This window comes from Rasamsonia byssochlamydoides (assembly GCF_041956645.1).
Source record: "Rasamsonia byssochlamydoides strain NRRL 3658 unplaced genomic scaffold VTN77scaffold_27, whole genome shotgun sequence".
Lineage (NCBI taxonomy): Eukaryota > Fungi > Ascomycota > Eurotiomycetes > Eurotiales > Trichocomaceae > Rasamsonia > Rasamsonia byssochlamydoides.
Genome location: NW_027192410.1, coordinates 173,496 through 191,458, shown reverse-complemented (window position 1 = coordinate 191,458; position 17,963 = coordinate 173,496). Strand labels below are relative to the sequence as shown.

Sequence of the window (17,963 nt, the reverse complement as noted above, 5' to 3'; positions counted from 1 at the left end):
GCCGCCGCCATTCAAATTGAAATATTAACAATCCGATCTTCATTAAGCAAGCAGCGGTTGCCCATAGTTTTAGGTAACGCGCTGACGCAAGACCGACCCTCTGACGCTCCTGTCTTCGCGTCGCTTCGCGCATCGACCTGCGCTGCCATGACTTGAGGCTGCTTTCGTGGTCCCCTCTTTCCTCGATGTTGCGATATCCTGCGCATGCTCCTCGCAGGGGCATTGCGCGATCTTGCGCACCGATATTACGGCCGCTCTGGCCACACACTCTCCCTCCAAAGATCCTATTCCCGAATGGGAGAGTGTTTTTCGCCCAGTCGTCAACTGCTTCGCCGGGAGAGAAGCCAAAACTTAAAACCCTTTCAGGTATGTCAATTGACAATTTCCTTAGATTGTGGCAATGATACTGATGATCTTAAGTCCCCTCCTCCCCCAGGTTTAATGAGATCGGAGTGCAACAATTGAGCGACTATGTGCACTCGCAGATCTTCTTGACAAAACCGACTCCTCCAGACGAAAAGCTCGTAGCCTTGGCCAAGGACCACCTGTCACGCCATGATCTCTTGGGCAAATCGCAGGAGGCCGCCGAGCCCATCGCGTTCGACTTGCCACAGCTGAGTGGACAGACCTTGGACGAGCATTTCCATAAGTTGGGCATGGATTCCTCTGAGCCGTATCTGAGTTATGCAAAGTCCTATGCGCTGGCAAATAGCCCTCAAATGCCGCGGAAATGGGTGAGGAGGAGTGGATGGACGAAATACAACAGCGACGGCACTTGGGAACCGGTGGACGCCCCGGACGAGACAATGTTGACGTTTGATACGGAGGTTATGTGGAAGGAAACTACTTTCGCCGTCATGGCTTGTGCCGTCAGCCCGACAGCGTGGTACGCATGGCTGTCCCCTTGGCTTCTAGGGGAATCGGAGAGCGATCGCCATCTCGTCCCCCTGGGTGATCCGTCGAAGCCCCGCATTATCGTCGGCCATAATATCGGGTATGACCGCGCTCGAGTCCTGGAAGAGTACAGTCTGCAGCAGTCGCGGAATTTCTTTCTCGATACCATGTCCTTGCATGTGGCGGTCAACGGAATGTGCTCCCAGCAGCGCCCTACGTGGATGCGGCATAAGAAGAATAGAGATTTGAGGGACAAGATCGCCAGTGAGACCAATTCTGTCGAGCTCGCAGCGCTGCTGGAGAGCAAGATGCTCGCTGAAGAAGAGGAGGAGTTGTGGGTAGGGAGGAGCTCCGTGAACTCCCTCCGCGATGTCGCCAAGTTCCACTGCGATGTGACGATCGACAAGTCGCAGAGAGACTATTTCGGAGAGCTTGACAGGGAGGGAATCCGGGAGAGACTGGAGGAGCTGTTGGATTACTGCGCCGCCGACGTTGCAATCACTCACCGCGTGTTCAAGAAGGTCTTCCCGAATTTCCTCGATACTTGTCCCCATCCTGTCAGCTTTGGAGCATTGCGACATCTTTGCTCGGTTATCTTGCCGGTCAATGAATCGTGGGAGCAGTATCTCGCCAACGCCGAGCGGACATACCATCAGCGATTGGACGATGTTCGACGGAGACTGATCGAGCTCTGCGAGGAGGCTGTGAAGGTGAAGGATGACCCCACAATATACCAAAACGACCCCTGGCTGCGGCAGCTGGACTGGTCTGGCCAGGAAATCAAGATGGTCAAGGGCAAGAAGAAGGGAGATCCTCCGCGCCCGGCCGCTAGACAGAAGAAGCCTGGCATGCCGAAGTGGTACAAGGACCTCTTCTCCAGCAACAATTCAGAAATGAATCTGACGGTCCGGACGCGGATAGCGCCAATCTTGCTCAAGCTCTCTTGGGATGGCCATCCTTTGATCTGGTCCGACAAGTTTGGTTGGACCTTCAAGGTTCCTCTGGATGAGGCTTCGAAGTATGAAAACCAAGCAGTCACTCGTTGCGATATGTCCGAGGAGACGAACCTGGACCTTCGCGATGACCGGAAACATGCCTACTTTAAGCTGCCACACAAGGACGGGCCCCAGGCCCGGTGTGCTAATCCCTTGGCCAAAGGGTACTTGCAGTATTTCGAGAACGGGACACTGTCTTCGAAATATGCCCTTGCTAAAGAAGCCTTGGAAATGAACGCATCTTGTTCTTATTGGATTAGTGCACGGGACCGGATCTTGAATCAAATGGTCGTCTATGAAGAGGACGTGCAAGGACCCAAGAATGACGGCAAGAAACTGGGCTTCATCTTGCCCCAAATCATTCCGATGGGGACCATCACTCGGCGCGCTGTGGAGAACACGTGGCTTACGGCCAGCAATGCCAAAGCGAACCGCGTTGGGTCCGAACTCAAAGCCATGATCAAAGCCCCTCCAGGCTATGTCTTTGTCGGTGCAGACGTGGACTCTCAAGAGTTGTGGATCGCCAGTCTTGTGGGAGATGCTCAGTTCCAAATTCATGGGGGCAACGCCATCGGCTTCATGACACTCGAAGGCTCCAAGGCTGCTGGGACTGATCTGCACTCGCGAACCGCTAAGATTCTTGGAATTTCTCGGAATGATGCCAAAGTCTTCAATTACGGGCGTATCTACGGTGCTGGGTTGAAATTCGCAGCCACTCTGCTCCGGCAATTCAATCCGATGCTGTCGGACAAAGACGCCAACGAGATCGCGGCAAAACTTTACAAAGAGACCAAGGGTACCCGTACCACGCGTAAGATGTTGAGTGACAATCCTTTCTGGCGAGGCGGCACGGAGTCCTTCGTCTTCAACAAGCTCGAAGAATTCGCAGAGCAAGAGAGGCCTCGAACACCGGTCCTGGGTGCTGGAATTACGGAAGCCCTCATGCGCCGTTTCATCAACAAAGGCAGTTTCATGACTTCTCGGATCAACTGGGCTATCCAGTCCTCTGGTGTCGACTATTTGCATCTCCTGATCATCTCCATGGACTTCCTTGTCCGGCGGTACAATATCAAGGCTCGCCTGGCGATCACCGTTCATGACGAGATCAGATACCTAGTGAAGGAGGAGGACAAGTACCGGGCGGCCATGGCATTGCAGGTCGCCAATGTTTGGACTCGTGCGATGTTTGCGCAGCAAATGGGCATCGACGACCTTCCTCAGTCTTGTGCCTTTTTCTCCGCGGTTGACATCGACCACGTTCTTCGGAAAGAGGTCAACATGGACTGCGTGACTCCTTCTCACCCCAACAAGATTCCTCACGGGGAAAGCCTGGATATCCATCAGCTTATGGACAAGGGGTCTGAGGCATACCTCGACCCGTCCATCAAACCAATCGAGGCACCTGCCCCTGACAAGTATTCCTACACGCCACGGAAGTCGGTCATGTCAAGTCTTCAGAATGGCGACCAAATCGCTTTCATCAAGGCGCAGATTACCAGTGACGACAAGGAGCTCCGGGAAATCATCAGAGAGGCGATGAAGTCAGCAGCCGACGCGAAATCAGCATCGAGTGTGACCACGGCGCGCTCAAACAAATTGGCTGCTAAAGCTCCTGCTGCGCCGAAACCGGTCGCTGCTGAACCGCAGAAAGCTATCCTGATGGAGGTCCAACCCAAGCTTTATCACGACTTCCGCAACCCATCGCAAGGCAAACATGTCAATGCCGCACACAAACAGACCGCTTTCCCCCTTTCCAAATACCCTTGGAAACAGCGTCCTTCTTCTGCGCGATTGTGAGTGAAACGGGCAGGCAGCCTATGTGAGATACTTTCCTTTTCCTTCGATGGTGTATAATTTCCTCTCTTCTCTTTGCTTCTCCCTTTCGATCGATTTGATTTTCCGAACTTCGACCGTGCCACTCATACCGGTTTTCTTATCCTCACCGCCTGTCTTCGAACCATCTCTTCTGTTTCATTACTACCGTTGTCGGCATCCAGACATTATGTGAGCCGACTGTTGTTGCCATATGTTGTATATATTCTAATTGCATTGGGCTGGCGTCTGGCTTCTTGTTTAGTGGGGTATGGTATGTGGATGGGTGTTAGATGGATGAATGGATGTGTATGTGTGTGTATCACCAAATACCTAACGTGTATGTATGTGTGAAAGGCTATGTCTGTATAGATAATGCGATGTATTATCTATTTCAGTTCGCTTCGTACTGGGTATTTATTAGCTTATAACGGATATAATTATTTTTCATTTTGCTGCAGATAGACTTAGGTTGTGTTTTGTGTTAGAGTTGGAGCAGGTGACTCCAACTTGGCACACGTCAGACGGGGAAGTCACGTCTCCACGTGGGGAAAGAACCTTGGAATTGGAAGCTGTTCCAAGTTCTGGCGTCAATCTGCCTTTCTTGAGTTTAATTGATTTAGTTTCCTGATCTTAAGGTTTCAATTCTTTTTTTGCTTTTCTATTTTTGACCTAGAGATGGCCCTAGCGCATCTTATCTTAAACAGTTCCACTTGTATCCTCAGCCTCCACGCCATCAGCAGCTTTTGTTTCATAACCCGCAGCCGGTTCAGGGGTTCCTGAATGTGACGACGCAACAGCAGAAGGATAGAATTGGCTTGACAGCCGTCTAACCATGAGCATCCAGGCCCATGATTATGCCCCAGGCCATGTGCCATCGCCTGCTACCGTCCCGGACCAGATCGATCTCGAAGCCCAACCGCATCCACCGCCGCTGCGTATTAACACGGACGTCGAGGAGAACCTGGCCTCCCCTGATACCTTTCTTCCGGGCCGAGTCTCTATCGGGTCGATCAGGCGACGGGTGAAGAGGTCCAACACCGCGCGTTCTTACTTCAGAGAGGGCCTCAGCCCGGATCACAATTGGGAACCGGGAAAGGAACCGGGAATCGATCCCAAGAAGCCGCTACCACCTGATAGCATCGAGTGGTCTCCGTCGCTACCGGTAGAACTTTATAGAAGATGCGAAATCACGGTCGTGGACTTCTCTCAGCATGAGATGCGCCAGTATGCGCTCGACAACGACACGCTTGAGCAATTCCTGCAGAAGGAACGAGAGCCTTGGGTACAATGTCGGTGGATCAATGTCAACGGGTTAAGCTGGGATGTCATTCGGATCCTGGGAAGCCACAAGAACCTGCACAGGCTGGCGATCGAGGATCTCATGCATTCCCACAATCGCACCAAGGTCGATTGGTATTCCGATCACGCCTTCATTGTGATGTCACTACAGAAATTGGTGACACTCCGCCGTGATGATAAGAGCGATTCGGATGATAGTAGCGATGAAGACAAAGATCCCAACGGGGGAGATGACACAATCTCCGATCTCAGCGAGAAAATACCGAGGACGCCCAAGGAGAGGAAAAACTGGTGGGTGATCATGGCCGCGCTCGGAGATCTGCTCATCCCGCGCAGATGGAGGGAAAAGAAGAAGGAGAAGCATCATAAGGGTTCTGGGCGACTGCCTGGTAGCGTGGAGAGGCCATTCGATCGGGAAGCGCTTCATGGAGATCTCCGTCAAGTCCTGCCTACTCCGACTCGGAGTCTGCAGCGCTATCGAGGTGGACCGAACGAGGAGCGGATTGAGTTTATGGAGCGCCATGCTGTTCTCGCCTCACGAGGCCTGTGTGTGACGATCGAGCAGGTGTCAATCTTCCTGAGCGCCGATAACACGGTATTATCGTTTTTTGATGCCAGCGCTGGTGACGTCGAGGCGCCGATTATCAAACGTCTTAGTTCACCAGAGACCATATTACGTCAGTCGTGTGATGCCAGCATGTTGGTGCAGGCCATCCTCGATGCCATCATCGATCTGGCGATCCCCGTGAGAATGGCTTACCAGGATGTAATGGGCGACCTAGAGGTCGGAGTCTTGACTGACCCGAACATCGAACAATCCAAGAGCCTGTACATTCTCACCTCCGAGATTGCCGTTCTCCGGAACGCCATGCAGCCGATGGTGGCCGTCATCAACGCTCTCCGCGACCACCGGTCAGAACCGATGATTACTCCGGGTTTGGGCGCTGTCAAACCCGGTTCGACAAACCCTTACTTTGCGCCATCATCGGGCAACAACTCAGGCTTCATTGGGACCGCGCCTCCTAATCTGAAGAGCATGGGTGGTTCGACGGTGACGATCAGCGCCATGTGCCATACGTACCTTGGTGACGTTCTCGATCACTGCATCACCATCGTCGAGGGGTATGACCAGATGAGGCGGTCTGCTGATAACATGATCGATTTGATCTTCAACACTATCGGTAGGTGCCAGAGGAAATCGATTGAAGTTCCTTGGACTAGCTAACATATTTGGGTGATGCTAGGCGCTTACCAGAACGAGAGCATGAAACAGCTGAGCCTGGTGACTTGTTTGTATCTTCCTTTGACTTTCTTGACGGTAAGTTATTACCTACTTACGCAGCAAGCGATCCTCGAAACATGCTGACTCGTAATAGGGTTATTTCGGGATGAATTTCGTGTACTTTGACGGCGTCCACAACCATAGCGATGCGTATGTCTACTACCCGTTCTTCTTCTACTACTGTTCGAGAGATATACTAATCAACCAAATCAGTTACTTCTGGGAGATAGCTGTGCCTTTTGTCGTCGTCACCACCGTCTTCCTAATGTGAGTACTTATTACCGGGAAACAGTATGGGATTGAAGGTTAGTTAATGCTAATGTACCGTCACAGGCGCGACAAGATCATGCGCTACTTCCTGAAGCTCGCCCAAAAACGGCTCTTCTTCAGTTCGAGAAAACGGAAACAGAGAAGAGAGGGAAAAAGGAAAATATACCCGTAATTCTTACGGTTGATGTCTAGTGAAGCTGGTCTTCGCTTTTTGCAGAGATTACTTCTATACCCGCCAATCGAACAGGATTGGCCTGTATCATATTATACATATTTGTGCACGGAGGACCCGAATGCAAATGCTCTTTTTTTTTTTTTTTGATTCGGGGACGCTGCTGAAATCTTCTTTGTATAGATAGGTAGATGAAAGAACCCTTCTTTCTTGGCCATATCATATCAGCATGTATATAGTACACACATACATACCTACATACATTACATCGATCCTTAATCACAATTTTTGGCAATTAAACCTCAATTTTATTCTATATTTGTTTTTTTTTTAAATTTAGAACGACCGACTTCGATATGCAAAGTACGCCTTCCAGGGCAATTTCCAGTCAGAGCGGAGCAGCACCGGGTTGAAAATGTCGAAGTCGACCTTTTGCAGTCGGTCCAGCCACAGCTGCGTTGATACAGCAGGCATGAAAACCCCGAAGCTGCGCTCGACATCTTTCAGTTGTCGCTCGTAGGGAGACTGCTGGCTAGCAGCAGTGGCGTCCTGTTGGGATTGTTGTTGTTGGTCTCCGTATTCGTGACCCTCCTCTCCCTCATGCTCGAATTCATGGCCTACATCTTTGCCCGCGCGCAGATTCTTCAGCATCTGTCGCGCCGTGATGAGATGGTCGCTGGCGCGCGTTGCGACGGCAAACACGGCGTCGCGAAGGCCCGGGGCCTCTGCCCCGTGGCGGAAGACGTCTTCTTCCTTGACGCCTGCCTGCGCCATGATATCCAACGGCAGTGTGATTGCGCCCTGCTTTGTGCCACCACTGTGCGTCCCGGGCTGGTTTGAATGCTGATGACTTGGCGGGGATGGAAAGGCTACGAGCGGGAGACCGCGCAGTACGGCTGCTATCCCAGCTGCCTTTCCGATGTGTGACGCGAGGTGGTCCGCCGTTAGAGACGTCATTGGCAGCGCGGCCAGTGTCAGATATAGTAAGGTCGAATAGGTATTCTCCGCGTAGGACTCCAGCGCAGCGAGGTTTGTGTATGGCGCGTTGGTAAGGGATTGCTCGCGCGCGTTGATCATCCGCAGGAACCAGCCCTTGCTGATCCTCGCTCGACCATCCGTTCGCGCATGCAGGTCTGAGACAGCCGCGCCCAGCAAGATGGCAATGGGCTCCTTCGGCGGCGAACCCGCGAGGGTGCGGGTAACGGTGTCGCGCCAGAATTGCAGCCGCATCAGCCCGATTGTGTATGAGGAGGTCGTGTCGGCGATCATGGAGAGGGAGATGTTCAGTGCTCGTAAGGCGAAGTAGAAGGGTTGCGTGGGCTGGGGGATGAAGATGCTGAGGATATACGAGGGACGGTCATATTTTCTATATGCAGTAGTTTGCTAGTTAGCGATATCCGGGTGTTGTTGTAAGACTGGGAAACCCAAACAGAAGCTTTACCGGACAAGATCAGTGCAATACTGTCGCGCAGACTCAACTTCAGCCTCTGCGGCCCCTGTTATAGGTGCTCCAACTTCTGCAACTGGAGCTGATCTGGTGAAGGTTCGCCGTTGGTTGTGGTTGTTCCAGCTCTGCGGCCGTCGCAAAGCCTCCGCATAGCGTGGAGAGAAAGATCTTTTCAAGCATGACATGGTGGACTAATTGCAGAGAATAATATTCTTCAGTTCAAATTCGGAATCCTTCCAGCTAGCTAGCTAACGCATGGCTATGAAGATGCTTTGTTTGCGGGATGGTGCTGAGCAGATAGCTCCATGGAGCTATGGCCAATATCTTTGAAGATGAATTCTCTGGTCGATGTTATTTATAAGTGGATGGAACGTCAAGAGTGATGCGATCGCAGATGATATACTTTAATGTAATTTAAACAAGAATGTGAAGGACAATAACCGTAGTCCTCTATTGTCAGCATCTTTGGAAATTTCAAGTTGTTTTCCAGCTAGCTTTTTTCACTAGAATGACGTCGGGCCGAGAATGAGATGCGGGCGCGTCTCTCGGCGCGTCTTCCCAAACCAGCCAAATTGATATGACTTTGCATTCTTCATCTCCAACACCAGACAACAGCACATTTTTTTTGGTCAAAGATTCCCTCACGTTCACCATGAGTCTGGGAGATGTCGATGAACGGCCAACCAAGAAACGGCGCTTTTTTGTGGAGGAAGAGGATGAGATTGCATCTTCCAACGAGCAGGCCGTCACGCGTGAGAGCCCTGACGCGTCTTTCTCACACAGAAACCTCGAAAATGGCACATGGGAGAGGGAACGTACGCTGAATACATCAGGCGATGGAATATCCGTGGAAAATGCAGACGACGTTGATACCAGACCTAATGGCATACACGAGCCGGAGCCGGACCAGCAGCCTCCAGCAGGACGACAGAATGGAACCACTTTTGATACAGAGCTTTTCTGCAGCATTGTCGGACAGGAGATCCCCCAAGATACGATAATGCAAATCCGGACCGCTGCGGGCGATAACATGGAGAGAGCCATCAACATGTTTTTTGACGGGTCGTGGAAGAACGGCAGCCACACGCCTTCAGCTGTTCAACAGCCTTCTCGGGTAGAGTCCACAGAAGTGACTTCCGAGGAACCTCCGGAAACGGCGCAAACGAAGGATATAAAAGAATGGAAAGCACCGGAGGGAGCAAAGGTTCTTACATCTATGCCTTATCGTAGATACATCGGCGCCTTTGGAGTCGGGGCATGGGCAACGAGAAGCGGTACTAATCTCCTTCGTCATGACGAACCGGTCAGAATCGAACGCACACGGTCGCAGCCTTTGACAAAGTTACGCCGGGGTGGAAAAGTCATCGTGAATCAAAAAGCGGACGTCTTGACTCGTTTCACGAACAAAAGGGGCGAAGAGATTGGACGTCTCCCTCAAGAGACTGCGGAATGGGTTTCGACGCTCATCGATCAGAGGATCTGCGATTTTGAAGGCGTTTGCGTATTCGCCCCTGACCGGATCAGGGTTAATGATACCATCTACTTGCAGCTCCGATGTTACCTCCTCAAGGACGCGTTTGAACCCGACAATTTCAAGAGTCTGGACGATAACAGATCGACTGGCCTGTTTGAGCAGAAGGAGAGTTTGGAGGAGCGAGACTTGCGTCTCCGTCAAGTCGCCCTGGTTAAACTCTTCGATGAGATTAACCTCCTCCCAACTTCTACCAACGAGACTACTGTGAAGCATAAGAAGGAAGGGCTGCTTCGCGCAGCTGAAATGGCCGAGCAATATGACAAGAACAAAAAGGACAACCTGAAAGATACCAACGAGCTAGGAGATTTGTCCCAGGAGGAAGAGTCAGCCGAACTGGAAGAGGATCAGCTCGACACGCTGTACAAGAAGGCCCAGTCCTTCGATTTTAGCACCCCAGAATCCCAGCCTGCGGAAACATTTGCGATGAACCTTCGTAAATACCAAAAGCAAGCTCTTCACTGGATGCTCGCCAAGGAGAAAGACGTCAAGTTGGACAGGGAGACCTCGATGCACCCGCTGTGGGAAGAGTACAAGTGGCCGTTGAAGGATGTCGATGACAAGGTTTTGCCATGCGTGTATCGACAAGACTACTTCTACGTGAACCCTTATTCTGGCGAGCTGAGCTTGGAGTTTCCAGTCCAGGAACAAAATTGCCTGGGCGGAATTCTTGCCGACGAGATGGGTCTGGGCAAGACAATTGAGATGCTCAGTCTCATACACTCAAACCGGATCATGCCGGATGCTGATCGCTCCGTCAACCGTCTGCCACGGCCTCCCAGGTCATCTACGGGGGTAGTTTCGGCCCCTTACACGACGCTAGTCGTTGCACCAACTTCACTTCTCTCTCAATGGGAGAGCGAGGCTAACAAGGCTTCTATTCCGGGATCTCTCAGAACCGTCATCTACTACGGCGCGGATAGAAGTGTGAATCTGAAGACTCTTTGCTCTGCAGCGAATTGTGCCTCTGCTCCCCATCTAATCATCACGAGCTACGGAGTTGTACTGTCAGAATACCGCAGCCTCGCATCTCGACCACTGCAATCAGCTGGCGGTCACAGCGGATTGTTCTCCCTCGAGTTCTTCCGGGTTATCCTTGACGAAGCTCACCTGATCAAAAACCGCCGCTCTAAATCGGCTCGGGCCTGTTACGAGCTCAAGGCCATACATAGATGGGTCTTAACGGGTACGCCCATTGTCAACCGGTTGGAAGATCTGTTCAGTCTGGTCCGCTTCCTGAAGGTTGAACCGTGGAGCAACTTCTCCTTCTGGAAGACATTTATTACGGTTCCCTTTGAATCGAAAGATTACGTACGCGCGCTCAACGTCGTGCAGACGGTCCTGGAGCCTCTTGTCCTTCGTCGGACGAAGACGATGAAGACGCCGGAGGGCGAAGCTCTGGTCCCTCTCCCTCCTCGGACAATTAAAATCGAGGAGGTGGAGCTTTCCCAGCAAGAACGCGAGATCTACGATTACATATACACCCGAGCAAAGCGTACATTCAACGACAATTTCGAAGCCGGTACCCTCCTCAAGTCGTTCTCAACTATTTTCGCCCAAATCCTGCGACTCCGTCAGACTTGCTGCCATCCGATCCTCACCCGGAATAAAGCGATTGTCGCAGAAGAAGAGGACGCTGCGGCGGCGGCTGATGCGGCGAATGATTTGAAGGACGACATGGACTTGCAAGAGCTTATCGACCGCTTCACCGCGTCTACTGAGTCGGCTGATTCTAATCAGCAACAGGACGCGGCAATGCGCTTCAGTGCTCATGCATTGAGGCAAATCCAGAACGAATCTAGTGGTGAATGCCCTATTTGTTCGGAGGAGCCGATGATCGAGCCTGCGGTAACGGGGTGCTGGCACAGTGCATGCAAGAAATGCCTCGAGGATTTCATTCGTCATCAAACGGACAAAGGCGAAGTGCCTCGCTGTTTCTCGTGTCGGGCACCCGTGACACGGCGGGACATCTTCGAAGTTGTCCGTCATCGGTCGCCGAACTCGACACCAGATGAGCAGGATCTTTACAGCAGTACACCTCCTTCTTCATCACAAGCGCCGCCCAAGATCTCTTTACGGCGGATCTACCCGCTCTCACCTTCTGCCCATACGTCCGCAAAGATCCACGCTCTGATATCCCATCTGACGCGCCTGCCTCCCAACACCAAGTCCGTCGTATTCTCTCAGTTTACGTCTTTTCTTGATCTTATCGGACCGCAGCTCACCAAAGCCGGGATATCGCACCTCCGGCTCGATGGCGCAATGCCGCAGAAAGCGCGCGCGGAAGTCCTTCGCCAGTTCACCAGTACGGAAACCTATGAAGAAGAGCTGGAGGACGATGACGATCTTGAGGCGAGCGGCCGTCCAAAAGGAAAAACTCAGAATAAGAATTCCACCTCCTCTCCCAATGTCCTCCTCATCAGCCTTCGCGCCGGCGGCGTAGGTCTGAACCTCACAGCCGCCAGCAACGTGTACATGATGGATCCATGGTGGAGTTTCGCAGTCGAGGCACAGGCGATCGACCGCGTGCACCGAATGGGCCAGCTGCGTGAGGTGTCCGTAACGCGTTTCATCGTCAAGGACTCCATCGAGGGGCGCATGCTGCGCGTCCAGGAGCGGAAGATGAACATTGCAGGCACGCTGGGTCTGCGGGTCGGAGGCGACGGGAGCGAGGAGGAGCGTCGCAAGGAGAGGATCGAGGAGCTGAAGTTGCTGTTTGAGTGATGATGAACCTGTCAACCTGTCGACTTTGTGTTCGGAAATTACGACCATGTTGACAATCTTTCTTGTTGTGGTATCTCTATTATTTGGCTGGAACAGGATAGAGGGCGGGGTAGTCGTTTTAATTAATAGATCCATGTCATGTATGTATGTACAGTACAGTATATCATCTATGTGATATCCCTTGATGTATGTATGCATATATCGCCTTGAAGGGGCTTTGTTTCTCTTTTTTTCTCTTTCTTTTTTCCTTGGTCTTGATTTTAGATAGGCAGATAAGTAGGCCGTTAGCGGCCATATCTCAATGGATACTGTCGACGAAGACGATAGGGCGATTGAATTTTGACTAAACTAGAATAGAAATCCTACAGTATATGACGGGGAGAAACAACGATGATTACAAAAGGAAAAAAAATCAAGAAGATGAGAAGATACATAAGCTGATTTTTGATATTCCATCTCATCTCCTTCCTTTCCTTCGTCTTGGGTATTTGCTCGCTTGGTTTCACGGGTGGGAGCACTACCACTACTACTATTTAGGACTCGTGGGCGCTGATAAGTAGGTATTAGCTTCTCATTAGTAGAAGAAGAAGAAGAAGAATAAATAAATAAATAAATTATAGATCCTGGGGAGAAAGAGAAAAGAAAAGAAAAAGATGTAATATATCATTGTAGTATCATGCTCATGCTCATGCTCATTTTCAGTTGACAGTAAGGAACATAAGAGAGTAAGTATATACATGCGTGCGTACATACATACATACATAGATCACCTAAAACATAAAAACCTCAAAAAGTCGGGAATCATTCATTCATCTGTCGACGAGATGGAGATGGGGACAGGCATATGCCGCAAGAGTCAGTTACAGGTGAACTCCAGTATCGAGTCTATCGACATTCCATTCCTTCTTTGCTGGGACACCTTATAAATATAGAAGACTGCTCTGCTAATGCTGTCAATGCTGCTTATGTACCTTATCTATTTAGATGCCCTAGCAGACGAGTTTCTGCCAATGTGCAGCTTGTCTTTGACTTTCTCCAGGGTTTTGTTTCTCTTGTGGCCGATGCCATTGCCGTTGGAATTGGAGTTAGAGTTGCCGTTGCCGTTGCTGCTGCTTTTCTCGTTGCTATTCCCGTTGCTGGGACTGTTTCCGTTTCTGTCGCCGTTCCCGTTGTCTGTCCCGTTGCTTTTCCCGTTTCCGTTTCCGGCATCTTTCGCGCTGGAGTTGGGTGATGGACCGGATGTCGAGGATGGCGAGGCGTTGCCAGTGTTGTTGCTGCTGCTGCTGTTGTTGTTGCTTGGCTTCGAAGTAGCATCAGTGGCAGCAGTAGTATTGTCAGTGTTAGTAGTTGCTCCTTTGGTGAGTTAGCAAGGAAAGAAATAAGAATCAGTATATTCATTAAGATTCTACTCGAAGAGAGGGAGGGACCATGATGACGGGAAAGAAATTTCCTAACTCACCCGTCGCTCCCTCAGATGCATCTCCCCCCGTCTCGGTAATAGTACTAGTATCTTGGAGGTCCTTTGCAAGTTTCTCGCCCTGAATCTTCAGCTGCTCGCTTGTCTGACCTGGTGCCGAGCCGCGCACCTGCTGTGAAGTCGTGTCTGTTGCGTTACTGGAAGCTGCGGGATCGGGCTGCAAGCTGGAGACGGTAGTCTTGAGAAGATCTGGGTTATTGTTGTCGTTGCTTTTGCTGCTTTTGCTGCTGCTGCCATCGTCCGGGCTGACCGTTCGCTGTTCAACGGCTGGTGATGGAAGGCCGCCAGCTGCGACCGGGGGAGCGTCGGGTTGAACTATTAAATCAAGTCATCAGAACAGAAGTTGGCATATCAATACATGTCACCACTGAAAAGAAACGGCAAACACACCGTCACGGTTCCCAGCGTCATACGGATCCGTGGCCGTCCCCTTCCCAGTGACGCCCGAAATGGGTTCTTCGCCGTGCGGTTTGTTGGTTTCGTTGTTGCTGTCGCCCCAGATTGCCCGTTTGCCTGCGTCGACGACCTTGTCGATCGTCTGGATGCCGGTGATGTTGGACTTTCCCTCTGGCGTATTGCTGCCGGTCACTCCATTCTGCAGGTTGCCATTCTTAGTACCGTCTCCCCAGATCGCCTTGTACCCTGCATCGACGACCTTGTTGACTGTTTCCATAGTTGCGAGGTTTGTGTGCTATCGATCCCACAAGCCTCTTGATGAAGAAGTTCGATGGGAGGCGAGATGTATTAAGATGCTAATGATCGGTTCGTCATTGAAATTCAATTCAGTTCAGTTCAGTCAGAGCTAAGATTGCAGAACCTGGGTCAGATTTCCTTTTTAAGAGTCCACAGCGAGGCTAACATGTAGGGGACCAGCTAGTCGGTGTCGGTTGCATTGCGCTTCATGACTGACAGAGTATGCATCTGGACCTAACAACCTAGATACTGATGTCAGTCCGCACAGATACACTTCCGCCTCTCAATCTGGGGCAAGTAACTGGAGGCTGCCATTGGAGGACCAGCAGACGTCGTATCCATCATCAAATGAGTTCTCTCCTGTTGCGACAGACAAACACCACTCCTGACGTCATGAACGGAAGTGGCCATCATCACGTGATGGGGCCAGTAAGCTGATGAACATAATAGGAAATACCACACGAGAGCTGTTGATGAACTAGTTCTGGTGATGGACTTGAGATTCTTTCTGTGTAGATAATACCATTTATATAGATTAAGAAGTAACAACGGAAAGCAATTGCTGTTCATGAAGTGGCCATAACAGGGGCTTGCAAACAGGAGCATCAGAAAGCACAGATATAGCCAACAATCAGCATGAAGAAGGTCAATAAGAAAGAGAAACACTGAAGAGAGACAATAAACAATAATGACATGGCCCCATCACTTGTGTTGCATCAACCTGTAATGCGTAGAGATCAATTTTCTACACCTGACAACTCCTAACCCTAGTGAAGACAGAAAGCATTATTAGATGGTCAGAACAAGGAACAACGCACCGCAAAGGAACAAAATAACGCCTTTCTCCCAGATCAAGTATGCTTCATGCTCACCTGGAGCAAAGCCACAAACAAGATATTCTGCTGGTCATCTTCGACATGAAAAAGTGGCAGACAGCGACCAGGGCCCAGGAATATGCTGCTTTCTAATGACTTCTATGCAACCCATCACTTGGCATCCTTGGAAGCCTGTTTCTCTTTGGCCTTTTTGAGTTCCGGATTCAGAGGATGCTCCGGGTCATATCCCACACTCTTGACAATACCCAGGCCCTTCGTTCGGCCCTCACGGAAGAGCACCCTATCACCTGGCGACAAAAACTCCGGACGCTGGATGAAGCGGAAGGCCACCAGGGCACGATCGCCAGTTCGGATGAAAGCACGGTCGATATCGATAATAGCACAGGTCTGGCTGACAGCGCCAACGTGTAGCATCGCCTGATACCGTGGCCGAATGGTGGTCGCATGAGAAAGTATGAGAACTAAGAACGAATCAGCGATTTAAAATCCAGACAACATGAACACTAATATTCTTACCTTCGGCGACGAATTCTCGATAGACTTTTGGAGGATTATCGACTTTCGACAAGACCACCATCCCCTTACGCACGTCTTTCCGCCGGACACGTTTCAATGCAAACGACCCCGACTGTCCTGCCGAGCAGACATTCACCGGGATCCGCTTCCGCTCGATGGACTTGATCGTGGTTGTGGTGAACTGGCCCAACGAGTCCGGCCCGATCTGCACCGTGTCACCCGCGTGTACGACTCCGGACTTGACTATGCCCGAGACTACGGTCCCCACGAAAGGGACAGAAAACGTATCGTTGACAAGAAACTCGAACGGCGCTTCTGCGTTGTAGTGGCCGTGGTGGGGAAGGATATTGAGGAATGTCCGGACGAGGTCCAGGCCCTCACCGGTGACGTTAGAGATCTGGAAGATGGGGCAGATACGTTGGCTGACAAACTGCGTCGCGGTGTTGATAGTCTCCTCCATGTCCTTGACGAAGATGGGGATCTTCCGGGCGCCCGGCGACTTGAGGATCCGCGTCAGTTGCGTGATGGTCTGCTGCAGAATCTGAGGCGGGCAGATATCAATCTTCGTGATGATGACCATCACTGGCACATTCAGGGCCAAGGCGATCCCCAGATGCTCCTTGCTCATGCCCACCAGACCGTTATTGGCCGCTACCATCAACAAGCAATAATTGGGACTGCTGCTCAGCATCCCGAACACCGTGGTCCGGAGATAGCGCTCATGACCAGCCAGATCGGAGAACGAGATCACCTTAGCAGACTTCTTGCCAATCTCCTCCCAGGACAACTTGCGACCCTGCGCACTACCGACAATCTCACCGCGGGTGTCAAACCCCATGATTTCCATGCCGACAGAGCTGGTCCGGCCGCTCTCGATCTCGTGTTTATGACGGAAGAGGTTGACACGGGCTTTCCCTCTGCCATCATCCAAGCTTCCCTTCACGAGCACTCCCAGGAGGGTACTCTTGCCCGCATCGACATTACCTACGACCGCGATCCGGGTCTCGATGATTTCTTCCACCCGACCTGGGACCTGTCGGATCAAAACCTTACCACATGCTCCCCTCATCCTCTCATTCTTGCTCTTCGCCTCCTCCGGTCCGCCCACATTGTATGTCAACAGGACCCGGCAGTGCGCGGGGATGGTGTTAGCCGCCTCCTGTAGCCGCTCTAACGCAGTATTCCACTGAGCGAGATCGAACCCCATCGACTCGCCGTTGTCCTCCAACCCGACATCAAACACGGTCTCTCCGTGTCCCTCATCTATTCGAGCCTGCACCACTTCTGCCAGAAGTTGCAAGCTGTTCTCGCCATCAGGGGACGTGCCCAGTAGTAGATCCTTCAGCTTGGCAGTGTTGGGGCCATCAGAGAGACCGAGCTGATCCAGGATATCGAGTTCAGCATGCTCTTCTGTTATCACAGAGGGGCTGGCCGTGGAGTAACCGCTACCGCTCGGTGCGACAGACGGATCTTGACCAGGGAAGGCGGAGCGACGGGCCTGCTCCTTTGCAACATATTCGGCGAATTCGCTAAGCGCCTGTGCATCAAGTGAGCTCATAAGCCGCTTTCAAAGCGGATCCTAGGACCCTGAGCAGTGCATACCAGCTCGCCTCTCCGCCGCTCTTCCGGCGTTTGCTTGGGCGCCACCTGAGGCATGATACGAGCGATATGGTACGATAGAGATTCGGAACTTCAGTTGTGAAAAGAACGACGGAGGTACTCGGATCGCCACTGGCGCATTCAGTAGTGTATTCGTAAAATCATTATTTTTTTTTTGCGAGAGGCCAGTAATAATAACGAGGTCAATACGGAGCAATGATGATGGATCAGAAGGCGGAGGGAGTGACGCGGGTTCTTGGGGAAGCTCCGCTTTTATCGATAGGAGGCAAGTCATCCTCCGCCTGGCCAAGGCTGCAAGAGACCCAGATGACTCACCCCAGACAATCTTTATTTTTACAGATGGCTACTGCACACTTTACATTTATGACATGCACAAGAAATATGATCGTCGG

At 51.4% G+C, this 17,963-nt stretch overlaps 6 protein-coding genes across 6 annotated transcripts; 3 read left to right on the top strand and 3 right to left on the bottom strand.

The window, feature by feature from the left end:
* Nucleotides 1–185: 185 nt before the first annotated feature.
* Nucleotides 186–3,686, top strand: VTN77DRAFT_3806 (uncharacterized protein; the record flags this gene model as incomplete). The annotated part of the gene is made up of 2 exons (XM_069419795.1): nt 186–366; nt 421–3,686. 2 exons carry the CDS (start codon nt 186–188, stop codon nt 3,684–3,686), a joined length of 3,447 nt encoding a protein of 1,148 aa, XP_069278156.1.
* An 850-nt stretch (nt 3,687–4,536) lies between these two features.
* Nucleotides 4,537–6,727, top strand: VTN77DRAFT_3805 (uncharacterized protein; the record flags this gene model as incomplete). Its single annotated transcript, XM_069419794.1, has 5 exons — nt 4,537–6,184; nt 6,248–6,321; nt 6,380–6,435; nt 6,499–6,552; nt 6,619–6,727. 5 exons carry the CDS (start codon nt 4,537–4,539, stop codon nt 6,725–6,727), a joined length of 1,941 nt encoding a protein of 646 aa, XP_069278155.1.
* Nucleotides 6,728–7,063: 336 nt separating this feature from the next.
* VTN77DRAFT_3804 (uncharacterized protein) lies at nt 7,064–8,359 on the bottom strand (the record flags this gene model as incomplete). Its single annotated transcript, XM_069419793.1, has 2 exons — nt 7,064–8,093; nt 8,169–8,359. The coding sequence occupies 2 exons, from the start codon at nt 8,357–8,359 to the stop codon at nt 7,064–7,066; spliced, it is 1,221 nt and encodes a 406-aa protein (XP_069278154.1).
* Nucleotides 8,360–8,826: 467 nt separating this feature from the next.
* VTN77DRAFT_3803 (uncharacterized protein) lies at nt 8,827–12,429 on the top strand (the record flags this gene model as incomplete). Its single annotated transcript, XM_069419792.1, has 1 exon — nt 8,827–12,429. One exon carries the CDS (start codon nt 8,827–8,829, stop codon nt 12,427–12,429), a length of 3,603 nt encoding a protein of 1,200 aa, XP_069278153.1.
* A 976-nt stretch (nt 12,430–13,405) lies between these two features.
* On the bottom strand, nt 13,406–14,579 carry VTN77DRAFT_3802 (uncharacterized protein; the record flags this gene model as incomplete). The annotated part of the gene is made up of 3 exons (XM_069419791.1): nt 13,406–13,782; nt 13,889–14,221; nt 14,297–14,579. The coding sequence occupies 3 exons, from the start codon at nt 14,577–14,579 to the stop codon at nt 13,406–13,408; spliced, it is 993 nt and encodes a 330-aa protein (XP_069278152.1).
* A 1,006-nt stretch (nt 14,580–15,585) lies between these two features.
* VTN77DRAFT_3801 (uncharacterized protein) lies at nt 15,586–17,607 on the bottom strand (the record flags this gene model as incomplete). The annotated part of the gene is made up of 3 exons (XM_069419790.1): nt 15,586–15,896; nt 15,952–17,488; nt 17,554–17,607. The coding sequence occupies 3 exons, from the start codon at nt 17,605–17,607 to the stop codon at nt 15,586–15,588; spliced, it is 1,902 nt and encodes a 633-aa protein (XP_069278151.1).
* Nucleotides 17,608–17,963: the final 356 nt, after the last annotated feature.